This window comes from Nyctereutes procyonoides, unplaced genomic scaffold (assembly GCF_905146905.1).
Source record: "Nyctereutes procyonoides isolate TBG_1078 unplaced genomic scaffold, NYPRO_anot_genome, whole genome shotgun sequence".
In the NCBI taxonomy this organism is placed as follows: domain Eukaryota; kingdom Metazoa; phylum Chordata; class Mammalia; order Carnivora; family Canidae; genus Nyctereutes; species Nyctereutes procyonoides.
In genome coordinates this window covers 6,658,820-6,682,134 of record NW_026575035.1, presented here as the reverse complement: position 1 = coordinate 6,682,134, position 23,315 = coordinate 6,658,820, and the positions used below count along the sequence as shown (strand labels likewise).

General features: G+C 40.9%; 1 protein-coding gene across 4 annotated transcripts in view; it reads right to left on the bottom strand.

The window, feature by feature from the left end:
- The window catches only part of JPH1 (junctophilin 1), an 84,270-nt gene that overhangs the window by 15,057 nt on the left and 45,898 nt on the right, over positions 1-23,315 (bottom strand). For all 4 annotated transcript variants that reach the window (XM_055318125.1, XM_055318128.1, XM_055318126.1 and 1 more), the window contains exon 3: positions 8,647-8,765. In XM_055318125.1, coding sequence (XP_055174100.1) covers positions 8,647-8,765 — 119 coding nt within the window. The remainder of the gene's footprint in view (positions 1-8,646; positions 8,766-23,315) is intronic.

Genomic DNA, 23,315 nt, shown 5'->3' with positions numbered 1-23,315 from the left:
AGATTTACAGAGAAGCTGAAGAACAATCATCCTTAATCGTTAAAATACACATGGCCTACTTATACTTTCAATTGCTCTTCTCTGGTGTTCTGAGTAGTTTTTATTGTTCTGAGACTGCTATTTAGATAAGGTATTTTCCAATTTAAAGCTTCACCAAAATCTTAGGAAGCAGGCATCATGTCAATTGACCAATGTGAAAACAGCTATAGTAGCTGAAAACCAAAAAGTCACACAGCTCCTGTGCATCCTTAAAATATGATGCAACGTATAATGCAATACTTTAAACAGAAAAATGAGAATTCCCAAAGACCCACAATTATACGTTATATTCAGGGCCCCAAACATAGTAAACAGTATTATCCCATTTTTCATCCAAATAGGATAAGATCATGTGTCAACAATCGTGATTTCCTTTCCAAACTTGGTAAGCTCCCCCAAATTTGGCAATTTTCTTTGAAAGTATAAATTCTTGGCCTAGAGAAAGGTATCTCAGTGCACTGAAGAAAAAGGGCCATCTGAGAATCCTTCAAAAGGTAACTATTTTCCTGTTTCTAAATTCTCTCTTGATGCTGGGACCTGCACATACCACCAAGAGAAAGAAGTAGCAGCAGCACCAGAAAGTGGTGTTCTTTCATCAACAGATGTGCCCCTCCTTTAAAAAGCCCATTAAGGTCATTTACAGGTCTTTCATGGAGAAGAACCTCATGATTCCATGGCACATTTATTTATTTATTTATTACAAAATCTCTCCACCTCTCCTGTGATAGGGGCTAATATCTGATACAGTCTGATGCAGTGTGCTCCTTATGTATTTCTTCTCTTAACCCTTCTAGCCAAAATTTCATCAGAGTTGGTTGATTTTATTTGTACTTCATTGCTATTCAATTTTACAGCATTATTGGAATGCAGAAATTACAACATACTTTTAATGCCTTCAATCTAAGGGGTAGGAACAAAAGTTATTTTTGCTAATCTAAAGATAAAGGCACATTAAAAGCTAATATTTAACTTAATTACCAGGACAGAAAAGAGCAGGGGAAAATGGACTCTGACAAACATGATTGGTTATACATTCTTAAAGTTGTGAGGAAAAGATACAGTCACTGAACCATGAGAAATAAAGCTGTCACAGAGCCCACATGCTTCATTTTGAAAATGTGAGACCATAACGGTGCAGCTTACAAATTTAGGATTTATCCAAATTTGTAAAGAAGTAGTAAACTGTCAATATTTGCAGATAACACGATACTATACGATATACACAGAAAACCCTAAATACTCCACCAAAAAACTATTAGAATGAGTAAATGAATTCAGTAAAGTTGCAGAATACAAAATTAATATACAGCAATCTGTTGTTTTTCTAAACACTAATAATGAAGTAGCAGAAAGAGAACTTAAGAGAACTGCACCAAATATAAAATACCCAGGAATTAACCAAGGAGGTGACTTGTATTCTGAAGACTGTAAGACTGTAAGAAAGACACTGATGAAAGACACAAAGATGACGCAAATGTAAAGATGTTCCATGCTCATGGGTTGGAAGAATTAGTATCAATTTTTTTTTTAATTTTTATTTATGATAGTCACACAGAGAGAGAGAGAGTGAGAGAGGCAGAGACACAGGCAGAGGGAGAAGCAGGCTCCATGCACCGGGAGCCCGACGTGGGATTCGATCCCGGGTCTCCAGGATTGCACCCTGCGCCACCCAGGGATCCCAGAATGAGTATCATTAAAGTGTCCCTACTACTCAAAGCAATCTATGGATCCCTATCAAAACACCAATAGTATTTTTCACAGAATCAGAATAGTCTTAAAATTTGTTGGAATTACAAAAGACTTCAAATGGCTAATGCAATCTTGAAAAAGAACAAAAAAACTGGAGGTATCACAATCTAGATTTCAAGCCATACTACAAAGCTATAGGAAGCAAAATCAGTATAGTACTGGCACAAAAACAGACACATAGATCAGTGGGACAGAACAGAGAGCCCAGAATTAAACTCATGCTTATATGGTCAATCTATGGCTAAGGAGGCAAGAATATATAATAAGGAAAAGACAGTCCCTTTTTAATAAATGGCTGGGGAACTGGACCACTATCTTACACCATACATGAAATAAACTCAAAATGGATCAAAGGCCTAAACATCAGGCCTGAAAACCTAAAACTACTAAAACTGGCAATAATCTCTTGGGCATTGGCCATAGCAAAATTTTTCTAGAGATGTCTCCTCAGGCAAGGAAAACAAAAGCAAAATTAAAAGTTTTTGCACAGAGAAGGAAATGAAAAGGCAACCTACTAACTGGAAGAAGAGATTTGCAAATGATTATGTCTGATGAGGGGTATCAAAAAATATATAAAGAACTTATACAGCACAACACCAAAAACCCAAATAATCTGATTAAAAAAACGTCAGAGGACCTAAACAAACATTTTTCCAAAGAATATATACAGATAGCCAAGAGATACCTGAGAAGATCCTCAGCATCACTCATGACCAAGGAAATACAAATTAAAACCACAATGAGGTATCGCCTTACACGGGTCAGAATAGCTTAGTTATGTTATCAAAAAGATCAGAAATAATAAATGTTGAAGGTGTGAAGAAAAGGGAACCCAAGTGCACTATTTTGGTGGAAATGCAAATTGGCTCAGCTACTGTGGAGAACACTACAGAGGTTCCTCAAAAAATTAAAAATGGAAATATCATACATTACAGTAATTCCACTGCCAAGTATTTGCCACAAGAAAACAAACACTAATTCAAAGATATGTGCACCCTTATGTTTATTGCAGCATTTATAATAGACAAGATGTGGAAGCAACCCGTGTCCATTTACATATGAATAAAGAATATGTGGTAAGCACATGCCACACACACACACACAGGAATATTACTCAGCCATAAAAAATGAGATCTTGCCATTTGTGACAATGGACAGACCTAATGAGTATTATGCCAGGTGAAATAAGTCAGATTTGGAAAGAGAAATACTGCATGATTTCACTTCCATGTGGAATCTAAACAACAAAACAAATGAACTAAACCCCCCCCCCAGAAACAGATTCATAAATACAGAAAATTGGAGGTTGCCAGAGGGAAAAAGGGGGTTGGCAAAATAGGTGAAGGGGATGGTAACTGCACCTAAGGTGAGCATTGCATAATGCACAGAATTGTCAAATCACAATACTGTATACCGGAGACATTGGATATCAAGTACTCCTCAATAAAAAGAATTTACTAGAATCTTGGACATACATTCTTGGACTTCCTTCCACATTAAATTTCTCAGCTTTACTGTCCATTAATAAATGGCTAGATAAGAAAATAAATGTACTCTGAAGCAGTGGCTCCATTTTTGCTGTCCATCAAAGGCAGCTGGGGTGCAAGTCGCAGAGACCTCGAATAAGTGCCAAGTCTTAATGTCTAACACATGCTCCAGGTGATTCTAATGTACCCAATATAGCCATTTAAAAGCCTGCAAAAAATAAAAAATGTTGTCTAGAGGTGGGCCTAACTCCAGCGGGCAATGGTTCCAACATGGGGCAGTCACGTGGGGACTGGCCAGCTAAAGGAGGATATACAGTTAGATTTTCCAGAGTAAGATGAAATGCTTCTTAAATAAGACATATAATGCAGAGGACAGAAGTTTTTCCTGGACTCTCTTCTTGGAAGGCACGTGTTGTGCTTGCTCCTTGTTCTGTGTAGTAATGTGTGTCAGCAGTGCCATGCCAGCAGCATGAAACTGAGGAGATGCAGCAGTTCATTAAAGAGACTAGTCAGGTGACTGCTGGGGAGCAACATGACCATGTATGTTGAGAGCCGTCACCGTAAGCGTTTTCCTCTATCTTTACAGGCCACATCTGTGAATCCTAAGTGACTTCTTCCCCTGAAGATTCATAGTAGGAAGAAGTCAGATGCAAGTCACCTGCCCACTGACATGCCCCACCACTGAGCACTGAAAGGTTCCTTGCTACAGTTGGCGGGAGGCTCTGAACGGAGGGTACGGCAGATGGTAACAGCAGGGCATGCAACTCGTTCCTCAGAGGTGAGCCTCGGTGGGCTGCCTATGGGCAGAAGGAGCGCCGTGAAGATTCCCCGGAACAAATGTCTACAAGGGCAGGGCTGATCGCAAATGCTTTGTAGTAACATCAGAATTCATTAAATAGAAATGAGATATTTTCTAAGGAGACTGCCAATCCGTACAAGAGGATCACACTGAGAGATTCTGAAAAGGTTGTATGTCCAGTAGCATGATTACTTTCATATTCTATGTGGAAAGAATGCCCCTTTCCTACAGGACTTGAGGAGTCCCATCTATAAAAATACTGCCACTTCCATGAGCACAGCCACAGTGCTCTTGTCTGCACGCTGTGGGACATCCATTCTTGTGCCTTGCGCCAGGCTGGCACTCAGCACACATTTGTGGAGCTGAATATACAGAAATGAGGTAAGTGGTAGGAATAACCGGCAAGCTCATGAATTATTAATTTCATGTCAACTAGTGGATTATTCCATTTCCCTTTTTCCATGAAAAAACTGAGTTTTGGGTTTTGGAGAGTGGGTTAGGAAGTCATCTGTTCCAGGATACTTCCCTTATTCCAAAATACTACATATTAATGATAAGCACGGACCATTATATAATGAAAATATGCTCTGATCTCTAAAGATTTCTAATTCATACCAGAAATGTGAGCTTAGTTAACACTGGCCCATAATAGCCTAAATATTTCACTTTAAGTAATGTACAGAGAATTATGTGTGTGCACGTACATGCTATTATGGACTAACTGTGTCTCCCCCAAATACATATGCTGAAGCTCTAAACACCTAGTGTGTTCGTATTTAGAAGTGGGGGCTTCAGGAGGTAAGTAGGTTTAGATCAGGTTATGAAAGTGAGACCCTCATGACAGCGTTTGCGCCCTTACCTTTAGAAAGAGGAAGAAACACCAGAGTTCTCTCTCTGTCTCTAACCACACACATACACCCACGGAAGGCTACGTGAGGACCCAGGGAGAAGGCCATCTCCAAGCTGGGAAGATGGCTCTCTCCCAGAACCCCACAATACTGGCACTCTAATCTCAAGATTTTCAGCCTCCAGAACTCTGAGAAATAACTTTCCATTGCTTACGCCACCCTGTCTGTAGTACTTTCCTTCGTTATAGCAGCTGAATTAACTAATACACACGTTTAAACATAGGAAGAGAAGAGTGCTCACTTGCTGAGGATGTTGCCTCAGGAAGTGGGCTAGTTGTCTCCTAAGAGGGTCAAGGTAAATATGCTTATACCACATCCTGCGGCAGTACTTTTCAGTCTTTTCTCACCCAGTCTCTCCCATAGCTGATAAATAGAAAAGTTTTGCACCCTGTTAATACCCCTTGAAATTAAAAACAAAGTCAGTCCCTTGATGGGAAGGAGACTGGAAGAGCACGACAAAGAGCCATACAGGTTCCCAATCAGCCTCTCCTCTGCTTCCTCAGTGATGGGCCAAAATCTCATCTCAGCTTTCCTGGCTTAGAAACCTGATTTCATCAGCACTTTGAAGCAGAGCCATCCCTTGGGGCAGACTCACATCAGCAGAGCTCACAAGACTGATGTAAAACACCAGAAGGTCAATTTGTTAGTTGACAATGAGCTCTGTAAACATCGCCTAGGCCAGGGGACTCGCGCCAAAAGCACCAGTGCATGCTGTTCCTGTTGGTAGACCTCCGGCAGCAGCTCAATCCCACATCAGAAGGTTACGGTGAGCATGGAATCAGGACAAGAAGCATGAGATGAATCAAATATCGACAGGCATGAGGCTGAGCTAGCCTGATGCATCCATTTCCTCAGTTGGATGATCTTGCCAATAAAGCCATCCACCGTTGGCTGCAGTTCCCTGCATCCTTCCCCATAACACCAACGTCCTTGCCAATTCAACTGCAATACTCTGAGATTTTGGCCTCGGGTTCTCTCTCCTCTGGACGGTGTCTGGATGGGCACTGCCAACTTTTGCCTCTGTGGCTTTTTTTTTTTCCTATACTACTTTGGGTGACCAATTGTTTAGATGTTTTAATACACTCAATCAGGTTACAGGGAAATCTTGCTGTAATATACCTGTGCTATTTCTTATGATCACTATATATATCTTTGTGCAGGATCCCAGGTCATTTGAAAATTTAACTCTCAAAGGGAAAGGTCAGATCTAAGTTCTTGGGGGATGACTTACTGTGCCACTTGTACACGTGACGAGTAAGGTTTCTTTGTGTGTATATGTGTAATTATCTACATGTATACTCATATAACTCCACTTGTATGCTTTTTATTATTTGTTAGAACTTAACCCTTTGGGTGACCATCCCCATGGGTCTATTTTTTCCTTAGTTTTTAACTGAACTGTAGAATAATGCAGTTTTGAACTAAAAGCAAAATTAGATTTAACTAATGGCAAATATCTGAAAATATTGCCAATGCTGGGAAAAAGCGTTCAAAATGTAAGGTAGAGCAGACCTCCTTTATCCCAGGGCCAACAACTTCTATGCACGACAAATGCATTTCAAACAATGGAAATATTTATATCTAAGATACATAAATTAAATGAGAAGCCTGATTTTAAAAAAGTACTTGAAAGCCCTTTTAGAAATGTCTGATTTGATCGCCCTATAAATGCAGAGTGGAAAGCTTGAGTTATGCTCCCTTGAGAAGATCAATAATACTTAGTACAGAAAAGGCTTTCTATCCAGTTGCTGAGGGAAGAGTTGGCTGTGGGTCAAAGGGGACTGCAGCCTTCCCCTCAGCCCTTGTCTTAAATAGACCCGTTGTCAACTTGCGCTACTGTGATGTATTCATTACTGATGGACAACTTGCTGGTATGAAGCTGGTATGTTAGCAAAGAGGGTGGAATTACAGTTTCCCACAATATTTTCTTCCCTCAAATGCTTTTAGGCCATAAAAGGCTTTTAAAACCACTTAGTCTGGGAAACTGAGATGACCTTCAGTATCATTTACCTCTTGGTAACACCTAATAGAAATCTATAGGGACCCTGTCCCCCAAGAGAATTAGCAACAGAACCTAGAAATTACCATCTGCAGACAACAATACTAAGTTTGTTTGCTTTCAGAGAGGCTCAAGCCTAGGACTACTTCATGGAGCAGCACCGATCTCCTGAGTACTGAGCTGCTTCCCAGTGGTAGTGCCATTGGGGAGGGAACAGGACAGTACCTCTTGGGTGGCTGCACTCTATCTGCAGCTGTCACACCAACAGGTAGTGACCAATAATATACTTAAGCATCAGGGAAGTGTGAGTTCATGACACACCAGTAAATAGTTTATTCCTAGCAGAGGTCACTGCAAAGAATGGAGGGTTCCCCTTTCTTAATTATATACATATACATTAAATGGTTGAAGTCTCATTCAGAGGCTTAAAAAAGAGGCACGCTAAAGAAAACACCCATTACCATGGTTGTCTCCCTGGAGTTGAACTATTACAGAAGTCCCTCTGACAGCTCTATCACTCAGCAACAAACAGAATGAGTCCTTTTTAGTCTCTCTCATGTAAAAATGGAGTCTTCTTCCCCTAGACTTTTACTGTCTTCACTCTTTGTAGGAGAAAAAAAATCACCATGTCCTTTACCTTCTCATTCCTCCATCCTTTATTACAGCCAACTTTCTAGCTTTTGTATGGATCTTGCTACACTGTTCACTTTGACCTGCCTAGTTCATTTAGTGAGTTCCAGGATTATATTACCTTTACTGGAACCAAACATGGATTGAACACCTTTGTTGTTGTACAGGTTGCTAATTTTCCAGCTTGAGTTCATAGAAACCAATGTGGAAAAATCCTTTACCAAGAAAATACAAATTTTGGTATGTAGAAACTTATAGAGCATTTATTTTGATCCCTTCATTTAGAAATCTGTTGATCCCTCAATCACTAGGAAGATGTTTCTAAAACAATGAAGAAACATAAATAAAAAAGCGGCTAGAGTATTATAGAGAGGGATGGAAACAATCTTCTAAAAAACCACTAGGAAGTGAGTTAAATATTTAAACCTACTGCAAATATTTGTGTATTGTTACTTTATTACATTTGAGAGGTAGATGATCTGGACTGAGACTGATTTTTTTTTTTTGAGGTTGTTATTTTAATTTCTTCTACCATGACTTGGATTTTCCTGTTAATATATGCATATTAGTCTGCCTTTAAGTGTGTATGTCCCTACCTAACCACAGTCCTTTGAAATCCAGTTTAGAAATATTAAAAAAAAAATAGTCACAATAGTTATTGGTTCATCTCTTACTACCGCTAACGGTATTGTTATACCTGCCTCTGAATTTGAAATGTTTGTGACGACATCCACGACAGTCACTAACACACTAATGCAATTTCTTAGAATCAGGTATTTCTTTGTGATTCCCATCTCATTTGATGCTATCAGCTCAAAGTTTGTTGCTGGGAGTCAGGAGGCAGGAAGGGAGAGACACTGGGGAATAAACCAAATCTCCAGCACTAACACTCAGACTTCAAATACTTAGCACTTTTTATACCTACTTGTTTTGTAGTATTGCTGGTATTCACAGACCTTTATGGAAAAGGGAAAAAAAAAAAAGGAAACCGAAGGTCCAACTCCTAGCTCTCCCATCAGTGGGCAATGGTCTCACCTGGCTGGTAGAAGTCAGGCGACAGCTCCCTGGCCACAGCTCTTGCGATGTCACACTCCTGGCGGGCAGCCTGGGCAGCCTGGTCGGCGGCGTCAGCTTTGGCTCTTGCGTGTGCAGTCCTACATAGGGCAGAAAGGGGAGTCAGCAAGGGGGGCGCCTTGTTCATGACACGTGGACAAGCACACGGTCTGCAGCCTGGGGAAGAGCCACGCTCACTGTGGTCATGGTCCGGCACCTCCCCTGCAAGTTTTATGGTCACATTGTTGTGAGCCATCGATGAAGACAACATGGGTGGAACCACCTGTATAATGCCTCAGTCCTCCTTTCAAGGGAAACGAAAAGGGTGAGCAAGTTCTGCGCAGCTTGATGCAAAGCCTGGTTTTCAAAACTTATGGGTTGAAGCTCCTGCTGCCTTTGGCTGGCAGCTCCCCCCGCCAACCATGGAGAGTAGAGGTAGAGCTTAGGAATACAGTGTTCACGAATTTATTTCCTGCAGCAGAATCTATATAAGAATTTGATCAAGGGGATCCCTGGGTGGCTCGTGGTTTAGCGCCACCTTCAGCCCAGGGTGTGATCCTGGAGATTGGGGATCGAGTCCCATGTCGGGCTCCCTGCATGGAGCCTGCTTCTCCCTCTGCCTGTGTCTCTGCCTCTCTCTCTCTGTGTGTCTCTCATGAATAAATAAATAAAATCTTAAAAAAAAAAAAAAAAAGGATTTGACCAAGAGGGTTTGCCCCATAGAACGCTGGAAAAAAGTAACTCTGGAAAAGAAATAGCTTTGGTTTCCACGGTTAAATACTCCCTCTATGACCAATTCAAGTGACCAGTGTGATGTCACTGGACGCGCAGTTGGGAAGAGACACACACAACAGGCTCTCGCCAGCCTGTAGAAGCAGAGCGCCAGGTCTGCACTTAAGAATACGCTCAGGAGGTTCTAAGGAGCCCATTTAATTGATCAATTAATTCTTGTGAAACAGGAGGCCGAGGTTGGAAAGAGGAAACAGAAGTCTCTCAATCTTCTACCTGCCCCCTGGCCCATCCTCAGTCATGAAACCTCCTGTCTTTCCAGAGGACTAGGGTGAGGGAGAAGGCAGTAGGTTTAGAGAAGGGGGCTGTTTATGGCAACACAGGAGAACTAATGTCCACGTGCCCAAGAAGAGAGGATTCAGAGGGTAAGACAGAGAACTCTAGGTCATCCACTTCCAAAGAACACCTTGTCCAGTCAGTATTTAGATGATAATCATGGGCATCTATTTCTTCTAGTTTTGCTAACTTTCTATTCTAATTTTACTAGCACCAGGCAGGGCTTTAAGTAACTGTAATAAAAGCTTAATGAAAGTCTGAAAGAGGTGCCTGCACTTATTTTAGAAACAGCAGGAGATGGGAGCACCTGGGTGGCTCAGTCAGTTAAGCGTCTGCGTCTGTGTTTGGCTCAGGACATGATCCCAGGGTCCTGGGATTCAGCCCTGCACTGGGTTCCATGCTTAGCAGAGAGCCTGCTTCTCCCTCTGCCTGCTGCTCGCCCTGCTTGTGCACACTCTTTGTGTCAAATAAATAAATAAAATCTTAAAGAAGAAAAAGGAAAGAGAGAAACAACAGGAGAGAAAAAGTTGAGAAGCAAAATTGTGTCCCAGCAGTTCTTAGGAGAGAAAAGGCAGGTGGCAAGTGTGGAGGAGGTCAGCAGATGGAATTCCTGGGACTAGCTGCAGGAAGGAAGCAGGGAAGTTGCGGTCTGCCCTGAGACTGAGGTGGGGGCTAATGGGCAGGAGGTCCTGTTCCCAAATTCTCCAACTACCTCCTCTCATTCTGTGTCTTCATGGGATCCTTCACTCCCCCTTAGGACCTAGCCAAGATGGAAGGCTGGAAGTACTAAGATGTAAGCTTCATGAAGACTGGGATTTTGCATTGCTGGTCCTCTGCTATATTCCCAATGTGTATGACACTACCTGGCACATGGTATCGACTGAGGGTTCATTTTATGAATAAAGGAGTCAATGATATGTCCTCAGGAACATCTGGGTAGTTACTTAAAAATGAATGGATTGACAGGGGTACCCGTGTGGCTAAGCAGTTGAGCATCTGCCTTTGGCTTAGCGCGTGATCCTGGGGTCCTGGGATCAAGTCCTGCATTGGGCTGCCTGTGAGGAGTCTACTTCTCCCTTTGCCTATGTCTCTGCCTCTGTGTTTCTCATGAATAAATAAATAAAATCTTTAAAAAAAATGAGTGGATTGACAAAACTACTGAGCCAGTAAAAAGATTGGTGGTTGCTAACGGTTCAGGGTAAAAGTAGGGGAGGGATGAACAGGTGGAGTGCAGGAGAAAGAGCAACACTACTCTTTTTGATATTGTACTGGGGGCTCCACGACACTATGCACGTGTCAAAACCCACTAAACAGCACTGCACAAAGAGTGAGCCCTCATGTCAATTGTGGTCTTTAGTTTACACTATAGTATCAATACTGGCTCATCAGCTGTACCCACCAGTGCAAGATGCTAGTAACAGGGGGAACGGTGTGGGGGAGAGGAGGTATATATGAGAATGCTGTACACACACAAAACTACTCTAAAAAACAAAGTCCATTATTTAAAAATGAATGGATCTACTTTCAATCATCGAAACTCTTACTTCTGAATCACAGAGGATGTTTCAGATTATAAAGTACCATGAAACGGAAACAGAGTCAAGAGTAAGAGCATCCTAACACCCTCACGGGAGCCGTCACTGAGGATGGATAACACTGTAGCCCTTGTGCTCCTCCTGAGAATCCATGGATGCCCTCTTTTATGTTCTTTCACAGTTTCTCAGAATCTCAACTCTTTCCCCCAGAATTATTTTCCATCTTCTCTGCTATTCTTAGAGCCTAATTATGTCTAGGCATCATAATTAATGAAGCCGTAAGAGAACAGTTATGCTGCCTTATAACAAAATCTGCTAGCCCTTCAGTGAAAAATTTGTAAAACTAAGTACAGTTTATTCTGATAATATCACAACACACCACCACATATGCAAATAAAACGATACCATTTATCTCCACCACTTCTTATGATATGCTAAACTTGAGAATAAACAAATACGGGCTTAACCTTTCTGCAAATATATCTTGGAGGCACAGTGTCAGTAAAGCCCTAACCCCTTTCCTTTTCTACTTGCTCTTTCCGGTAAGACCAAACAGGGAGGGGGGCCGTTCCATCTAGAGCCCCTCCCTGTGTCAATGCTGTTGCACTGTTGGCAAGATGAGTCAAAACCACATTCAAACCTGAAACGAAAGGTCTGCACAAGAGCTACTGGTAGCCCTAAATCCAATGACAGGAAGTAGAAGAGAACAGGAACCCATCTGAATCAGCTGTCTCTGCTAGCTTTGTGTGGCTAGGCCACTGGCAAGTCTAGATTTGCCTGGGGAAAAAAATCTGGGCTCAATAGTGGCTCATGTTAGTGAATTCATGTGTTCAAATCCCAGGCTCAGTTCCAGAGCTCAACACACGACCCCTTCATTCAGCCAAGTGGTAAGACGTGCCATTGTTCATGGGCCTGGGGGGGGGGGGCGGGGGGGGGAAGCGGGTTCAGGCTAGTCAGTCTGGGGTGGGCAGCTGCAACGATGCAAAGTAGATGATGCCCTGCTGTGTAGCTGGTCACGTAGATAACACACACACTCTCTCTCTCTCTCTCTCTCTCTCTCTCACACACACACACACAGAACATGTGTGCCCAAAAAATCTCGCATGTATTCAACACACTGCCAATATCCATAAGGGGTCAGGCCCTCACAAATCTCCAAATACCATTATCACATACACTTTCTCCCATAAAATGCAGTAAAAAGTAAGTAAAAAGCAACTTTCCATTAGGGCCATATTTTTCCCCCCAAATAAACCCATTTTAGCTTGTAGAGAGTTACTATGTATAGGTGAAGGGGCAGGAAGACCTGAGGGGCTGGCTAAGCTCACACAAGCAGCTGGGTGAGTCCCCCCTGGACCTTGGTTCTCCTGGGAAGGTCATTTGTGAACAGCCAAAACAGTAAATGTAGAATTTCTGGATGTGAGGCATCCTCTCTACACAACTGAATTTCAAGCTATTTTTCCAATCAGTAATTTGATGATGACTATCTAATTTTTTTTTTTTCTTTAACAACTGAAATAGTTTTTCATGAACTCTCAAGTCATCTTACCCAGAAGAAAATAGTCTGGCTTTCCGGATTTTTCTTAAACCTAGGAATGCTTTTATGAAAAAAGTCTATCAACAATATACCAAACATGCCTGGTATATATTCCTGCTAAGGTAACAAACTGGACTTTTAGCTGTTTGTCTCAGTTTCTAACTTTTTTTTTTTACAGATTTTATTTGAGAGAGAGTGAGCAAGTGAAGGGGGTAGGGAGTAGAGGGAGAGGGACAAGCAGACTCCCTGCTGAGTGTGGAGCCCAAGGCAGGGCTCAATCTCATGACCTGGCAAGCATGACCTGAGCTAAAATCAAGAGTCGGATGCTTAATCGACCGAGCCACCCCGGACCCTCTAACTTCAATCTTTTACTCATCTATTCACTGACGTAGCTGATGAAGATTTTAATTTAGAATGGATAAGAAATCTGCTAAAGACAAAACTGTATATAATATTAACAAATTTTGCTATTTCTGCTTTTTATGTGTTTTCTTCCCAACAATAAACTCCTTTTAAAAAAATGTGGATTTTGATGTTTGATGTCTTTTTAAAATTTGTTACATTAAATCTAAGTTTACTGATATGATTTAAAATTTGACAGCAGAGCCGATGATCTATTTAGTTCAGGGGCTGTATTCATGATTTGCTTTGGTGTCGAAATATTTAAAGGAGATTATTAGGAAATTTTTTTTTTTATTAGGAAAATTTAAAAATAATCTCAATTGTACCTAAGAATCCAAATCTCAGGGGATGGCAACCCCATCTTCCAGTTCCTCAAGTCTAAACCCTTTAGTCATCCTTGATGCCTCCCTTTCTGCCACACGCCACAGCCACGGTCAGCAAATCCAGTTGGCACTACCTCCAAACATACCCTCAAACCTGCCAGTTCTTGTTGTCGTTGCTGTGCCTGCCCTGGTCACACCGCCACCCTCTCTCACCAGGGTGACTGCAAAGGCAGATTTGAAGTCCCTGTTTCTATCTTCACTGCCGACCATTCCGTTTCCCTTCTGGTTCTCCTGAAAACATATGACGATAGCTAACATTCTTCCCTGCGCTAAGGCACCATGATAAGGACATGAAAAAAATATGACTCGTTAGCCTTCCTTTTGGACTGTGACCCTACCCGTTTATGTGACACCGAGATCTGTGAAAGCCAATTTTCTTATGCCTACAGTTGTAGTCCTTTTTAAGAAGAAATCAGTTAAAAAAAAAAAGAAAAAAAAGAAAAAAAAAGAAGAAATCAGTCTGTTGTGTGAGGAATACTCTCTACAGGAACAAGAGAGGGGCGGCTGCACAGATCTTGGCTGAAAAAACAGAGACATGATTTCTGATTTACTGTACCCGGAAGAAACTTCTCTTTTGATCTTGATTTGGTTCTCTGATAAGACCCAGCCCAGGGATCCCTGGGTGGCTCAGCGGTTTGGCACCTGCCTTTGGCCCAGGGCGCGATCCTGGAGACCCGGGATCGAATCCCACTTCGGGCTCCCGGTGCATGGAGCCTGCTTCTCCCTCTGCCTGTGTCTCTGCCTCTCTCTCTCTCTCTGTGACTATCATAAATAAATTAAAAAAAAAAAAAAAAAAAGACCCAGCCCAGCAAGGCTCAGCACATGCTCCTCCTGCAGAGGTACAGGCAGGGCTCTTATATGTTGGGCTTGACTTCTAACTTCCAATCTTCTGGTGCCTGACATAGCAGATGAAGATTTTAGTCTGGAAAATGGTTACATGTTACATGATTCTGTTAAATATCTATTAAACGTGGTTTGGGAAGACTACTTGTTATGGGTCCAGTCTTTACCATTTTATTAGTTCTTCAGTGTTCATTTTCTCCCTCAGTTACCTTCTTGTTTTTTTTTAAAAGACAAGACCTGGAACACTAACTTCAAGACAGGATTCTTAGGTCCTGGTTAGAAACAAGTTACATCATCAACAAAGAGTTGTCTCTTTCACCGGGCAGGAGTTCATGTCTTTCTTTTCAAAAAGTGATATAGAGTTATAAAATATAAACTAAGAGGCGTTATATCCCCAATTGAAGTTTGGTATTTGATCTTTCAAGGGCCCAAACTTTTACAGAGGTGTGATAATATGCTGGCTTTGAAAGCATTACAGCCAAAGATGAGGCTGAGTCTAGTCTAGGCCACAGATGATTCTGGTCCATGAGATCAAAAGTCAAACCACATTACATTAGCTATCACAGAAATCCCTTTGTAGAATCATATCATACCCTTGGCTTTTTATCAAAGGCAGATGGGAGGAACCAAGATTCCTATGAAGAATGTTTATATGTCTTTTTGTAAAATGCCATCCACTATGTGTGACATTGTTAGGTTTATAAAGATCTTGGTGACACATTCCTCTTAAAGTTTGTGCCAGGAAAAAATAGCCTACGATGATAAATCTGTGTGCCTCCTTATATCATACAATGAGAACTACATAATGTATTCTCCCTTTTTGTTAAGGCTACTAGGAATCTAGAACTAAAATTAACCTTAATCTATGTGTATGGTTATGTACTCTCACTACATGGCTTTAACATTCTCTAATGTCAGGAATGCTATTATGTATGTGAATCATAATGCCCTGCAAATCCTTTTTGGAAACTGGATATTGAAAAAAAAATCACCAGATCAATAAGCTCTTGTTACACTAAGTTTTCCGAACTGTAGCCCCTCGCAATATGCTAAAGCTTAGGAACATAGGTCATAACTTAGAGACAGCAGAACCTATTTATTATTCCACTTCCTTCACAGGATTTTTTTCTACATCCATTTTCAAGCTTGAAAAATAAGTCCTCATTCTTAGGTACTTTACAGATTTTATTCCATAACATTTGATCAAATTTAATAAGCTTAAAGGCTATATTCTCTGGAGAGCCAGGTCAAAAGCACATTTGTAATCCTCTGTTGGAAGAAAGGCCAAATAACTGGATATCTCCTACTTTATTCTGAGTTTTAGAAAATTTATTTAAAATTGACCTTCCCATGTAATTTATGCACTGAGAAAAATCTGACGTAAAAAAGAAACACTTAAGACATATTTTACTCTTGAAATGATTTATAGAAAATGTCCTTTTAAATTGAGGGTCATTCTAAAGTTCAAAAACATTATCACTAAATTAGACTAAAACTTCTCTTTAAAATATAATCACCTGCAACTCACTGAATGGGAAATAATATTTGTTGATCACTTATCTGATAATGGGTCAGTATCCAGACTATGTGAGAACTCCTTCAACTCAATGACAAAAAAAAAAACAAAACAACAACAAGAACAACAAAAAAACAAACACCTCAACTAAAAAAAGGGCAAGGGCTCCTGGGTGGTTCAGCTGGTTAAGCATCTGCCTTCTGCTCAGGTCATGATCCTGGAATCCTGGGATGGAGCCCTACACTGGACTCCCCACGCATGGGAGAGTCTGCTTCTCCTCCTTCCTCTGCCTTCCTCTCCCACTCCCCCTCCTCATGCTCTCTCACACACGCTCTCTCTCAAATAAAGTCTTAAAAAAAAAAGATACAGCCATCAGAAAGGATGAATACCTACCATTTACATTGACATGGATGGAACTGGAGGGTATTATGCTGACTGAAATAAGTCAATTGGAGAAAAACAATCATCATATGGTTTCACTGATAATGTGGAACATAAGAAATAGTGAAAGGGACCATAAGGGAAAGGAGGGAAACTGAGTGGGGAAAAATCAGAGAAGAAGACAAACCATGAGAGACTCCTAACTCTAGGAAACAAAGGGTTGCAGAAAGGGAGGAACAGTGGAGGGATGGGATAACTGGGTGGTGATGGACATTAAGGAGGGCATCTGATGGGATAAGTACTGAGTATTATACTATATGTTGGCAAACTGAATTTAAATAATATATAAAAAGAGGGCAAAAAACTTGAATAGACATTTCTGCAAGGAAGATCTACAAAGTGTCAACAAGCTCATGAAAAGATGCTCAACATCACTAATTATAACAGAAATACACATGAAAATCACATTGAGATACTACCTCATACTCATTAGGATGACTACTATCAAAAAAAAAAGGAAACAAGTGTTGGTAAGGATGTGAAAAAATTTAAGCATGGATGGAGTGTAAAATGGCACAGCTGCTGTGGAAAATAGTATGGTGGTTCCTCAAAAAATTAAAAATAGAATTACTATATGATCCACCAATTACCTGAGGGTATACAGTCACAAGAATTGAGAACAGGGTCTCAAAGATGTGTCTGTGCTCCCATGCTCACAGAAGCATTATTCACAATGGCCAAATGGGGAAACCCTTTGGGGTCCATCAACAGATGAATGGATAGGCCAAGTGTGGTGTACACATACAGAGAATATTAGTCAACTGTAAAAGAGAAGGAGATTCTGACACCTGCTATGAACCATGGATGGACCTTGAGGGCACCATGCTAAATGAAGAGAGTCAGTCACAAAAGGACAAACATCCAGTGATTTAGTTCATATGAAGTCCCTAGAAAAGTCAAGTTCATAGAGACAGAAAATAGAAGGGTAGCTGCCAAGGGTTCTAAAGCAAGGGGAATGAGGAATTGTCCTTTAACAGGTATAGGTGTTAGTTTTGCAAACTAAGAAAGTTCTCAAGATTGGTTGCACAACAACGTGAATGTACTAAACGCTACTGAACTGTATGCACACTTACAAATGGTTAGGACGGTAGATTGCACGTATATTTTATGTGTATATTTTACAATTTATTGTATGTATTTGCATGTATATTTTACAAGTAAAAGTAAAAAATACCTTCTACTTGATATCACCTGATGTGTCAGTATGGATCATCCTATGTATTCTGACAAAGTGAGGAGAAAAGACCAAAGGCTAGACTCTCAGATGAGAAGCTGCTGTGCTAGTCCAAGCCAGGGCACGTTAAGTATCTAACAAGGGCAAGAGTTGGAAGGAACAACACACAGACATTTTAAGGGAAGGACTATCAGAACTTTGAAACATTGAGGGCAGCCTCTGTGTCTGTCTTGCCAGCTTTTAACAAAAATCCTGGAATAGAGGATGTTTCAACAAATACTGGTAGAATGGATAAATGGGTAAGAAGAGAAACATACAAGATAACCCCAAGGTATCCAACTTGGTGTCCATATGAATGGCTTACTACAGATAGAAACTGTGCAGGTAGTAAGGAGAGACAGTTGGAAGGTGATGACAAGTTCAGTTTTAGACAAACCGGATTTTTACATAACACAGGCATTTCTAGTTGGAAATACAGGGCTGCGATGCAAAGGAAAGGTCAAGGTTACAAACAGGAAGGTGATCAAAGAAGACATTGCAGAGTTCACGGAGATGGATGAACCCAAGTGAGTCACAAAAAAGCAAAGAACTGAGGGAAAAAAAAAAAAGAACTGAGGGCAGAGGCAAAATTGTCTTGACCTAGAGAAAGAAATAAGTATTCCAAGTTCTTATTCTTAGATAAATTCTTAGATAACTCCTCTTAGGAGTTAAGTGGGGCCAGATGTGAACGGGTTTCTTCTCTGGGGCAGAGGCACTGATTTATGTGCAATCCCAGAAACAAGCACAGTTGGAATCTGAGGAACGGATGATTGGTAAATCCTGCCCTGTGCTAGAGAGAGGTGAGGGCAGAGGAGAGGCTGCTGAATTCAGTAAGAACTTTTGAGAGGGCAGCGTGAACAAGCAGCCCACTACAGAAGCCAGACTGAGGAGGGCTGGTGAGGAAACCGGCAGAGGAAGTGGAGGAAGCAGGTGTGGGCCACATGCTGGAGACTTTTGTCCAGAAAGGAAGGAGGAAATGTGGACAGTAACCAGAAGGATTAGCTGGGCCAAGGGAAAAGGCGTTTTACTCTTTATCTTAAGAAAACGAGAGCTGATCTTATCACTAGGTGGGAAGAAAGATGCTCAGACAATAGGGGAAAATGAAGAAGCCTTGAGAAGGTGACAATTGTTAGAGACAGGTCCTGGATGAAGGCAAAGAAAGGAAACAGGAAAAAACATGAGAACAGTGAGGGGTTGATGCAATATTTTAAGGTTATTCGAAAGATCTTTTGATAGCTTCAAAGAGACTGAGAGTGCTGTGGGCTATGGGATGAGACAGACCTGGGTTCAAACTCCAGTTTATCACATACTGTGTTCCTTTAGCCTCAATTTCCTTATCTATAAAATGGGGAGGACATTACCTTGTAGAGTTGTTCTGGATCAGAACTGGTTGATATGAAGCACTTAGTACTAACTCGGAGAGGGCAGGTAGTCAATAAATGGCCATCATTAGCCTTCTGCTACAATTCAGGGCTGATGGGAAGGACCTGGGGAGTGACAATGGTGAAGATTTGGAATTAGAACTGCACAAAGATTCTAGGAAATGGACATAAGGAATACTAGAATTGCTGACGAGGACCTGGAGGACCTCATTTCAGGTCTCCAGGATGCTACATCTTCCTCTCACAGGGCTCTCTCTTCTGGGAGAAGCACAGACAGTAGAAAGTAGCCCTGATGCAGGGTAGAGACGTGAACGGGGAAGATGTGGATGGAACCTTGTGTAGGGAGAAAGGGCACAGCCTACGGTGGACTGTGGACCGGGGGAAACAGCAAGGGTTAAGTTAGGATCAAGTGAAAAATATAAAGGAGATTTGGTAACTGTGAAGTGCTATCAATGCAGACTATTTTTTACAGTTTTAGGCATTTTTTAACTGATTGAAATAAGGCATCTGGCTTTCCTATGGCGGATGCATAGAAACTGCCTTACTCTGCTTAAAATTGGTGCGCTACTAAAGGGTAGATCTTTAGTTCAAATTATCAGCCAGGAGGCTCTTGGTAACAAAAGGTGGGGCAAATTATTTTAAAATGGATGCGTGTTCCATAAAATGAAACTGGATGCAATCACGACTTTTTTCTGTTTAGTGCATTAACAGAAACACCTGGATGTGCATGGTTAAGAACTTTGCAACCCTCAGAACAGAGAAGATCTGAGTAATGACAAGAATTGGCAAGTCAATGCTGTTTTTATTTCTCATCTCATTAGTGTTATTATGGTTCTTATCCTTTACCAGGGATCCATTATGGGTACAATTAAAGTATGACTACGGACTAGAGCAACCGAAGACTAATGGTCAAAAACATGCTAGCAGTCGATAGTACTGAGCTGAGTGACAGATGACAGAGTGATTGGCTCACAGGTGGACCTAATCTTCACTTACTGCTGCCGGTGCCCATTACATCTACACCCTGGTGCTCAAACTATTCCATTAAATAAATGTTTGTACATTTAAAAAATTAAGCAAACATCATTCACTCATTAAAATCACAAACTCTCTAGAATTCTTCCTTGAACTCATAGTTGAAACACATTTTCTTAGGTAATAAAATATCCATTTCCATCTCATATAACCTAAAATTGTTCTAAATATCCCAAATCTAACAGTTTCAATTTCACTTTGCTCTATTTAGATATGTTTAGAAAGTGAACAATAAGGGATCTATGTCTCTGTTGAACATTTGATGCAGAATGAGCAAGAACTGGCTTGGGACTGACCATGCAAAACCATTCTGCATCTTGAGCTGTCATGTTAAATGTGCGTATTTTGAAATTACAGAGTTTAGGAGAGGCTTGCCTTGTGAGGAATGCTGAAATAGTAGGGATAAACAGTGGACTCTTGAACAACGCAGAGGTGAGGGGTGCCAAAAATCTGAGTATAACTTGACTCTCCCAAAACTTAACTACTAACCCCTACTGTTGATCAGAAGGCTTACTGATCACATAAACAGCCATTTAACACATATCTTAATAATATTATATGTATTACATTCTTATAATAAAGATAGAGAAAAGGTTAATAAGATAATAAAATATATTTATAGTATTTTACTGTATTTGTAAAAAAAAACCTGTTTATATGTTCAGTGGTCAACTGTATTGTTCAAGGGTCAACTAGAATTATACTTTCAGCAAACTGGTTTTAGTTACTTTATGTTTCCTTGTAGGATTTATGATTCAGTTAGTCCATATATTTCATGCCTGGTTCCTGACAAGGAATCATTCGGTAGTTCAACTAAGAGTCCCTAACTGTTCTTACTTTCAATCTTCAGTCTTCTGCTGCAACAGATACTGGGGACAATGATATAAAAAGCATGAAGGGTTTTCTCTGATTTATGTTAACCTTCTGGTTTTGAGGAAGTGACTCTTGAGAGTTGTGCTTTACCTGACAGATGAAAAAACACAACTGTTCACTGGAAGGGACTCTGAGAACTAGGAGGTACTCATGTGGTAGCAGTCAGGCAGGACCCACCAAGTCTCCTAAGCTTTAGGGCAAAGCAGGTGACTATATTGTAAAATGGTTTCTGTATTACCATCTTCTATATTTTGCTTTAGCAAATATTCTATTTAATTATTTCATCTCCTAGTTACAAACTTTCTGTTTTCATTCATACCCATAGTTTTTATTATTCATGCTTTCTCTTTGGGTCTGTTGCCCTCCTTATTCCTCTATCCGATCCTTTAACCTTAATAAATTTATGTCTCCCTCTAAAAATTGTGAATTTTGAGCTTTCTTCTTTAAATATTTCTTAAGATCAGTTTTGGCTGACTTTCAAATGAAAATAACACAGCTCAGAAAACATCTCGCTATAGACTATAGGAAAGATTTGGTTTTCATCAAGGGTATTCTTTAGCAGGAACATTTTTAGGTGGTGTTAAAAATACTACAGATTCATCCAACTCATAGTTGCCTTTCCCCAAATCACCGAATTAGTAATTAACGCCTCCGACTTTAAAAGGAGATATCAGAAGATCATCCAGTTCTTCCGGAATTCTTAAAAAGTTTTCTTCTTCATCCTTATGAGAATCTCAAAAAAAAAAAAAAAAATCTGTGTTGTAATTTTACCTGTACTCAGCACTTGCTGTGTTAAACTGAGAACAGCAATTTTTCATCCCAGTATTCAATGGATAAAATAATGGCTTACCCAAGGACACAGAAAAATGGAGACAGAAACAGATATACAAACCAGGATAACCAGTTTTCTGTGTTGTACCCTTCAATAAAAGTAGCAGTATAACTTGGGAGGGGGGGCAGAGGCACTTTTGAAGGAATATATGTATATCGAGATAAAAATGCAAACTCCAGTAGAGATGGTGGTAGAAACACAAGCAGGATTCAAATAAAGTAAAAGAATCATCTTATATTCGGGCTCAAATAATAGGAATCTTGTCCTCCTGGTCCTGATAGATTATCAGTGATGTGCTTCAATACTATATCCTTGTGGGGCTAATAATACTTGGAATATTCCTGACCAGCAGCCTATTGTTTGCCTATGCCTACCCCAGACACATTCTGATAAACTTTTAACCTTTATTTTTCTTCTTGGAATTAATCGACTCTGGAGCCTGGGATGCCATGCCTGTCAGTGGGATGGATGGACTCCTGCTATAGCCACTGGGGGGTATAGGAGCTGTCTTCCGGAACTCCATTCCTTAAGAGACAGATGCATTACCCGAAATGGAACTACTGCTCATCAATCCGAGATTTAGATCAAGTCCAAAGAATCAGAAGAAGCATTCCAGGCATAGAAGGAATACCGCACATCCCAAGAACAGGGGAAAATTTAGGACGTGATTTGCATTAAAGTGAGGATATCCTTTGAGGCCCCAAATTCCAAATCTACTAATTGCTATCTTATAACTAGGGGAAAGTCAGATTGAACTCTGGAGGGACAGGAGGAGTTATCTGCTCTCCCCCTGGCAGAGAGCTGTCCAGTGTTAGCACAAAGGTTCAGTGTCTTCCCTGCTGCTGCTGCTGCTTCACTGCTTTCTGATGGTTGCTCTAGAGGTCTGCAGGTTTATCTCAGATCATTGGGCTATGCTTTCCAAGTTAGATTTCCTGATTGTGCTAAGTTTTAGCCACAGCAGGAGTTCTGGAAATAGTTCTTCCTTCCTTTTCAATACAATCACAGTATCTACTGAAATGACAACAGACTTGGGGACAATGGGATGTACTCTTGCCTTAGGGCCACTCTGCCCTATCTGACTGACCTGGAATGTGAAAAATCTCCTTGCATCTAAGGCAGAGAACTCCATAGCCCTGAGAGCCTCTGTAAGATTCTGCTAGAAACTGGTAAAACATAATTTTGGACCCAAAGAATGCCACAATGGACATGAAGTGTAATACTTCACAGTCTTCATTTTGTTCTGGAATGATATGGGGGGCACAGAAAGTCCCTTTATAGCTTAGTATACAGACCCTTTGGGTCCATCAGTTACCCTGAACACATGAAGGACATCAAAGGAAGGAGATGCCGACGAGAGTCCATCGTGATGCACATAACACGCCCATCCTGAAAAGACCTCCATTCTTTGAGGAGAATGTGTGGACTCCACCGCCCTGTTGACAGTGCTTCCTCCAGAGAAGAACTAGAATGCCCTGGGGAATGGCATTGGTTCCACAGAGTAAGAACAAGAGTTAAGAAGCTCTTTCCACTCAAGATGAGGAGGAGATGTGCATGGAAGTCTGAGGCTGGTGAGCAGCTTGCAGCTAGCTGTTGG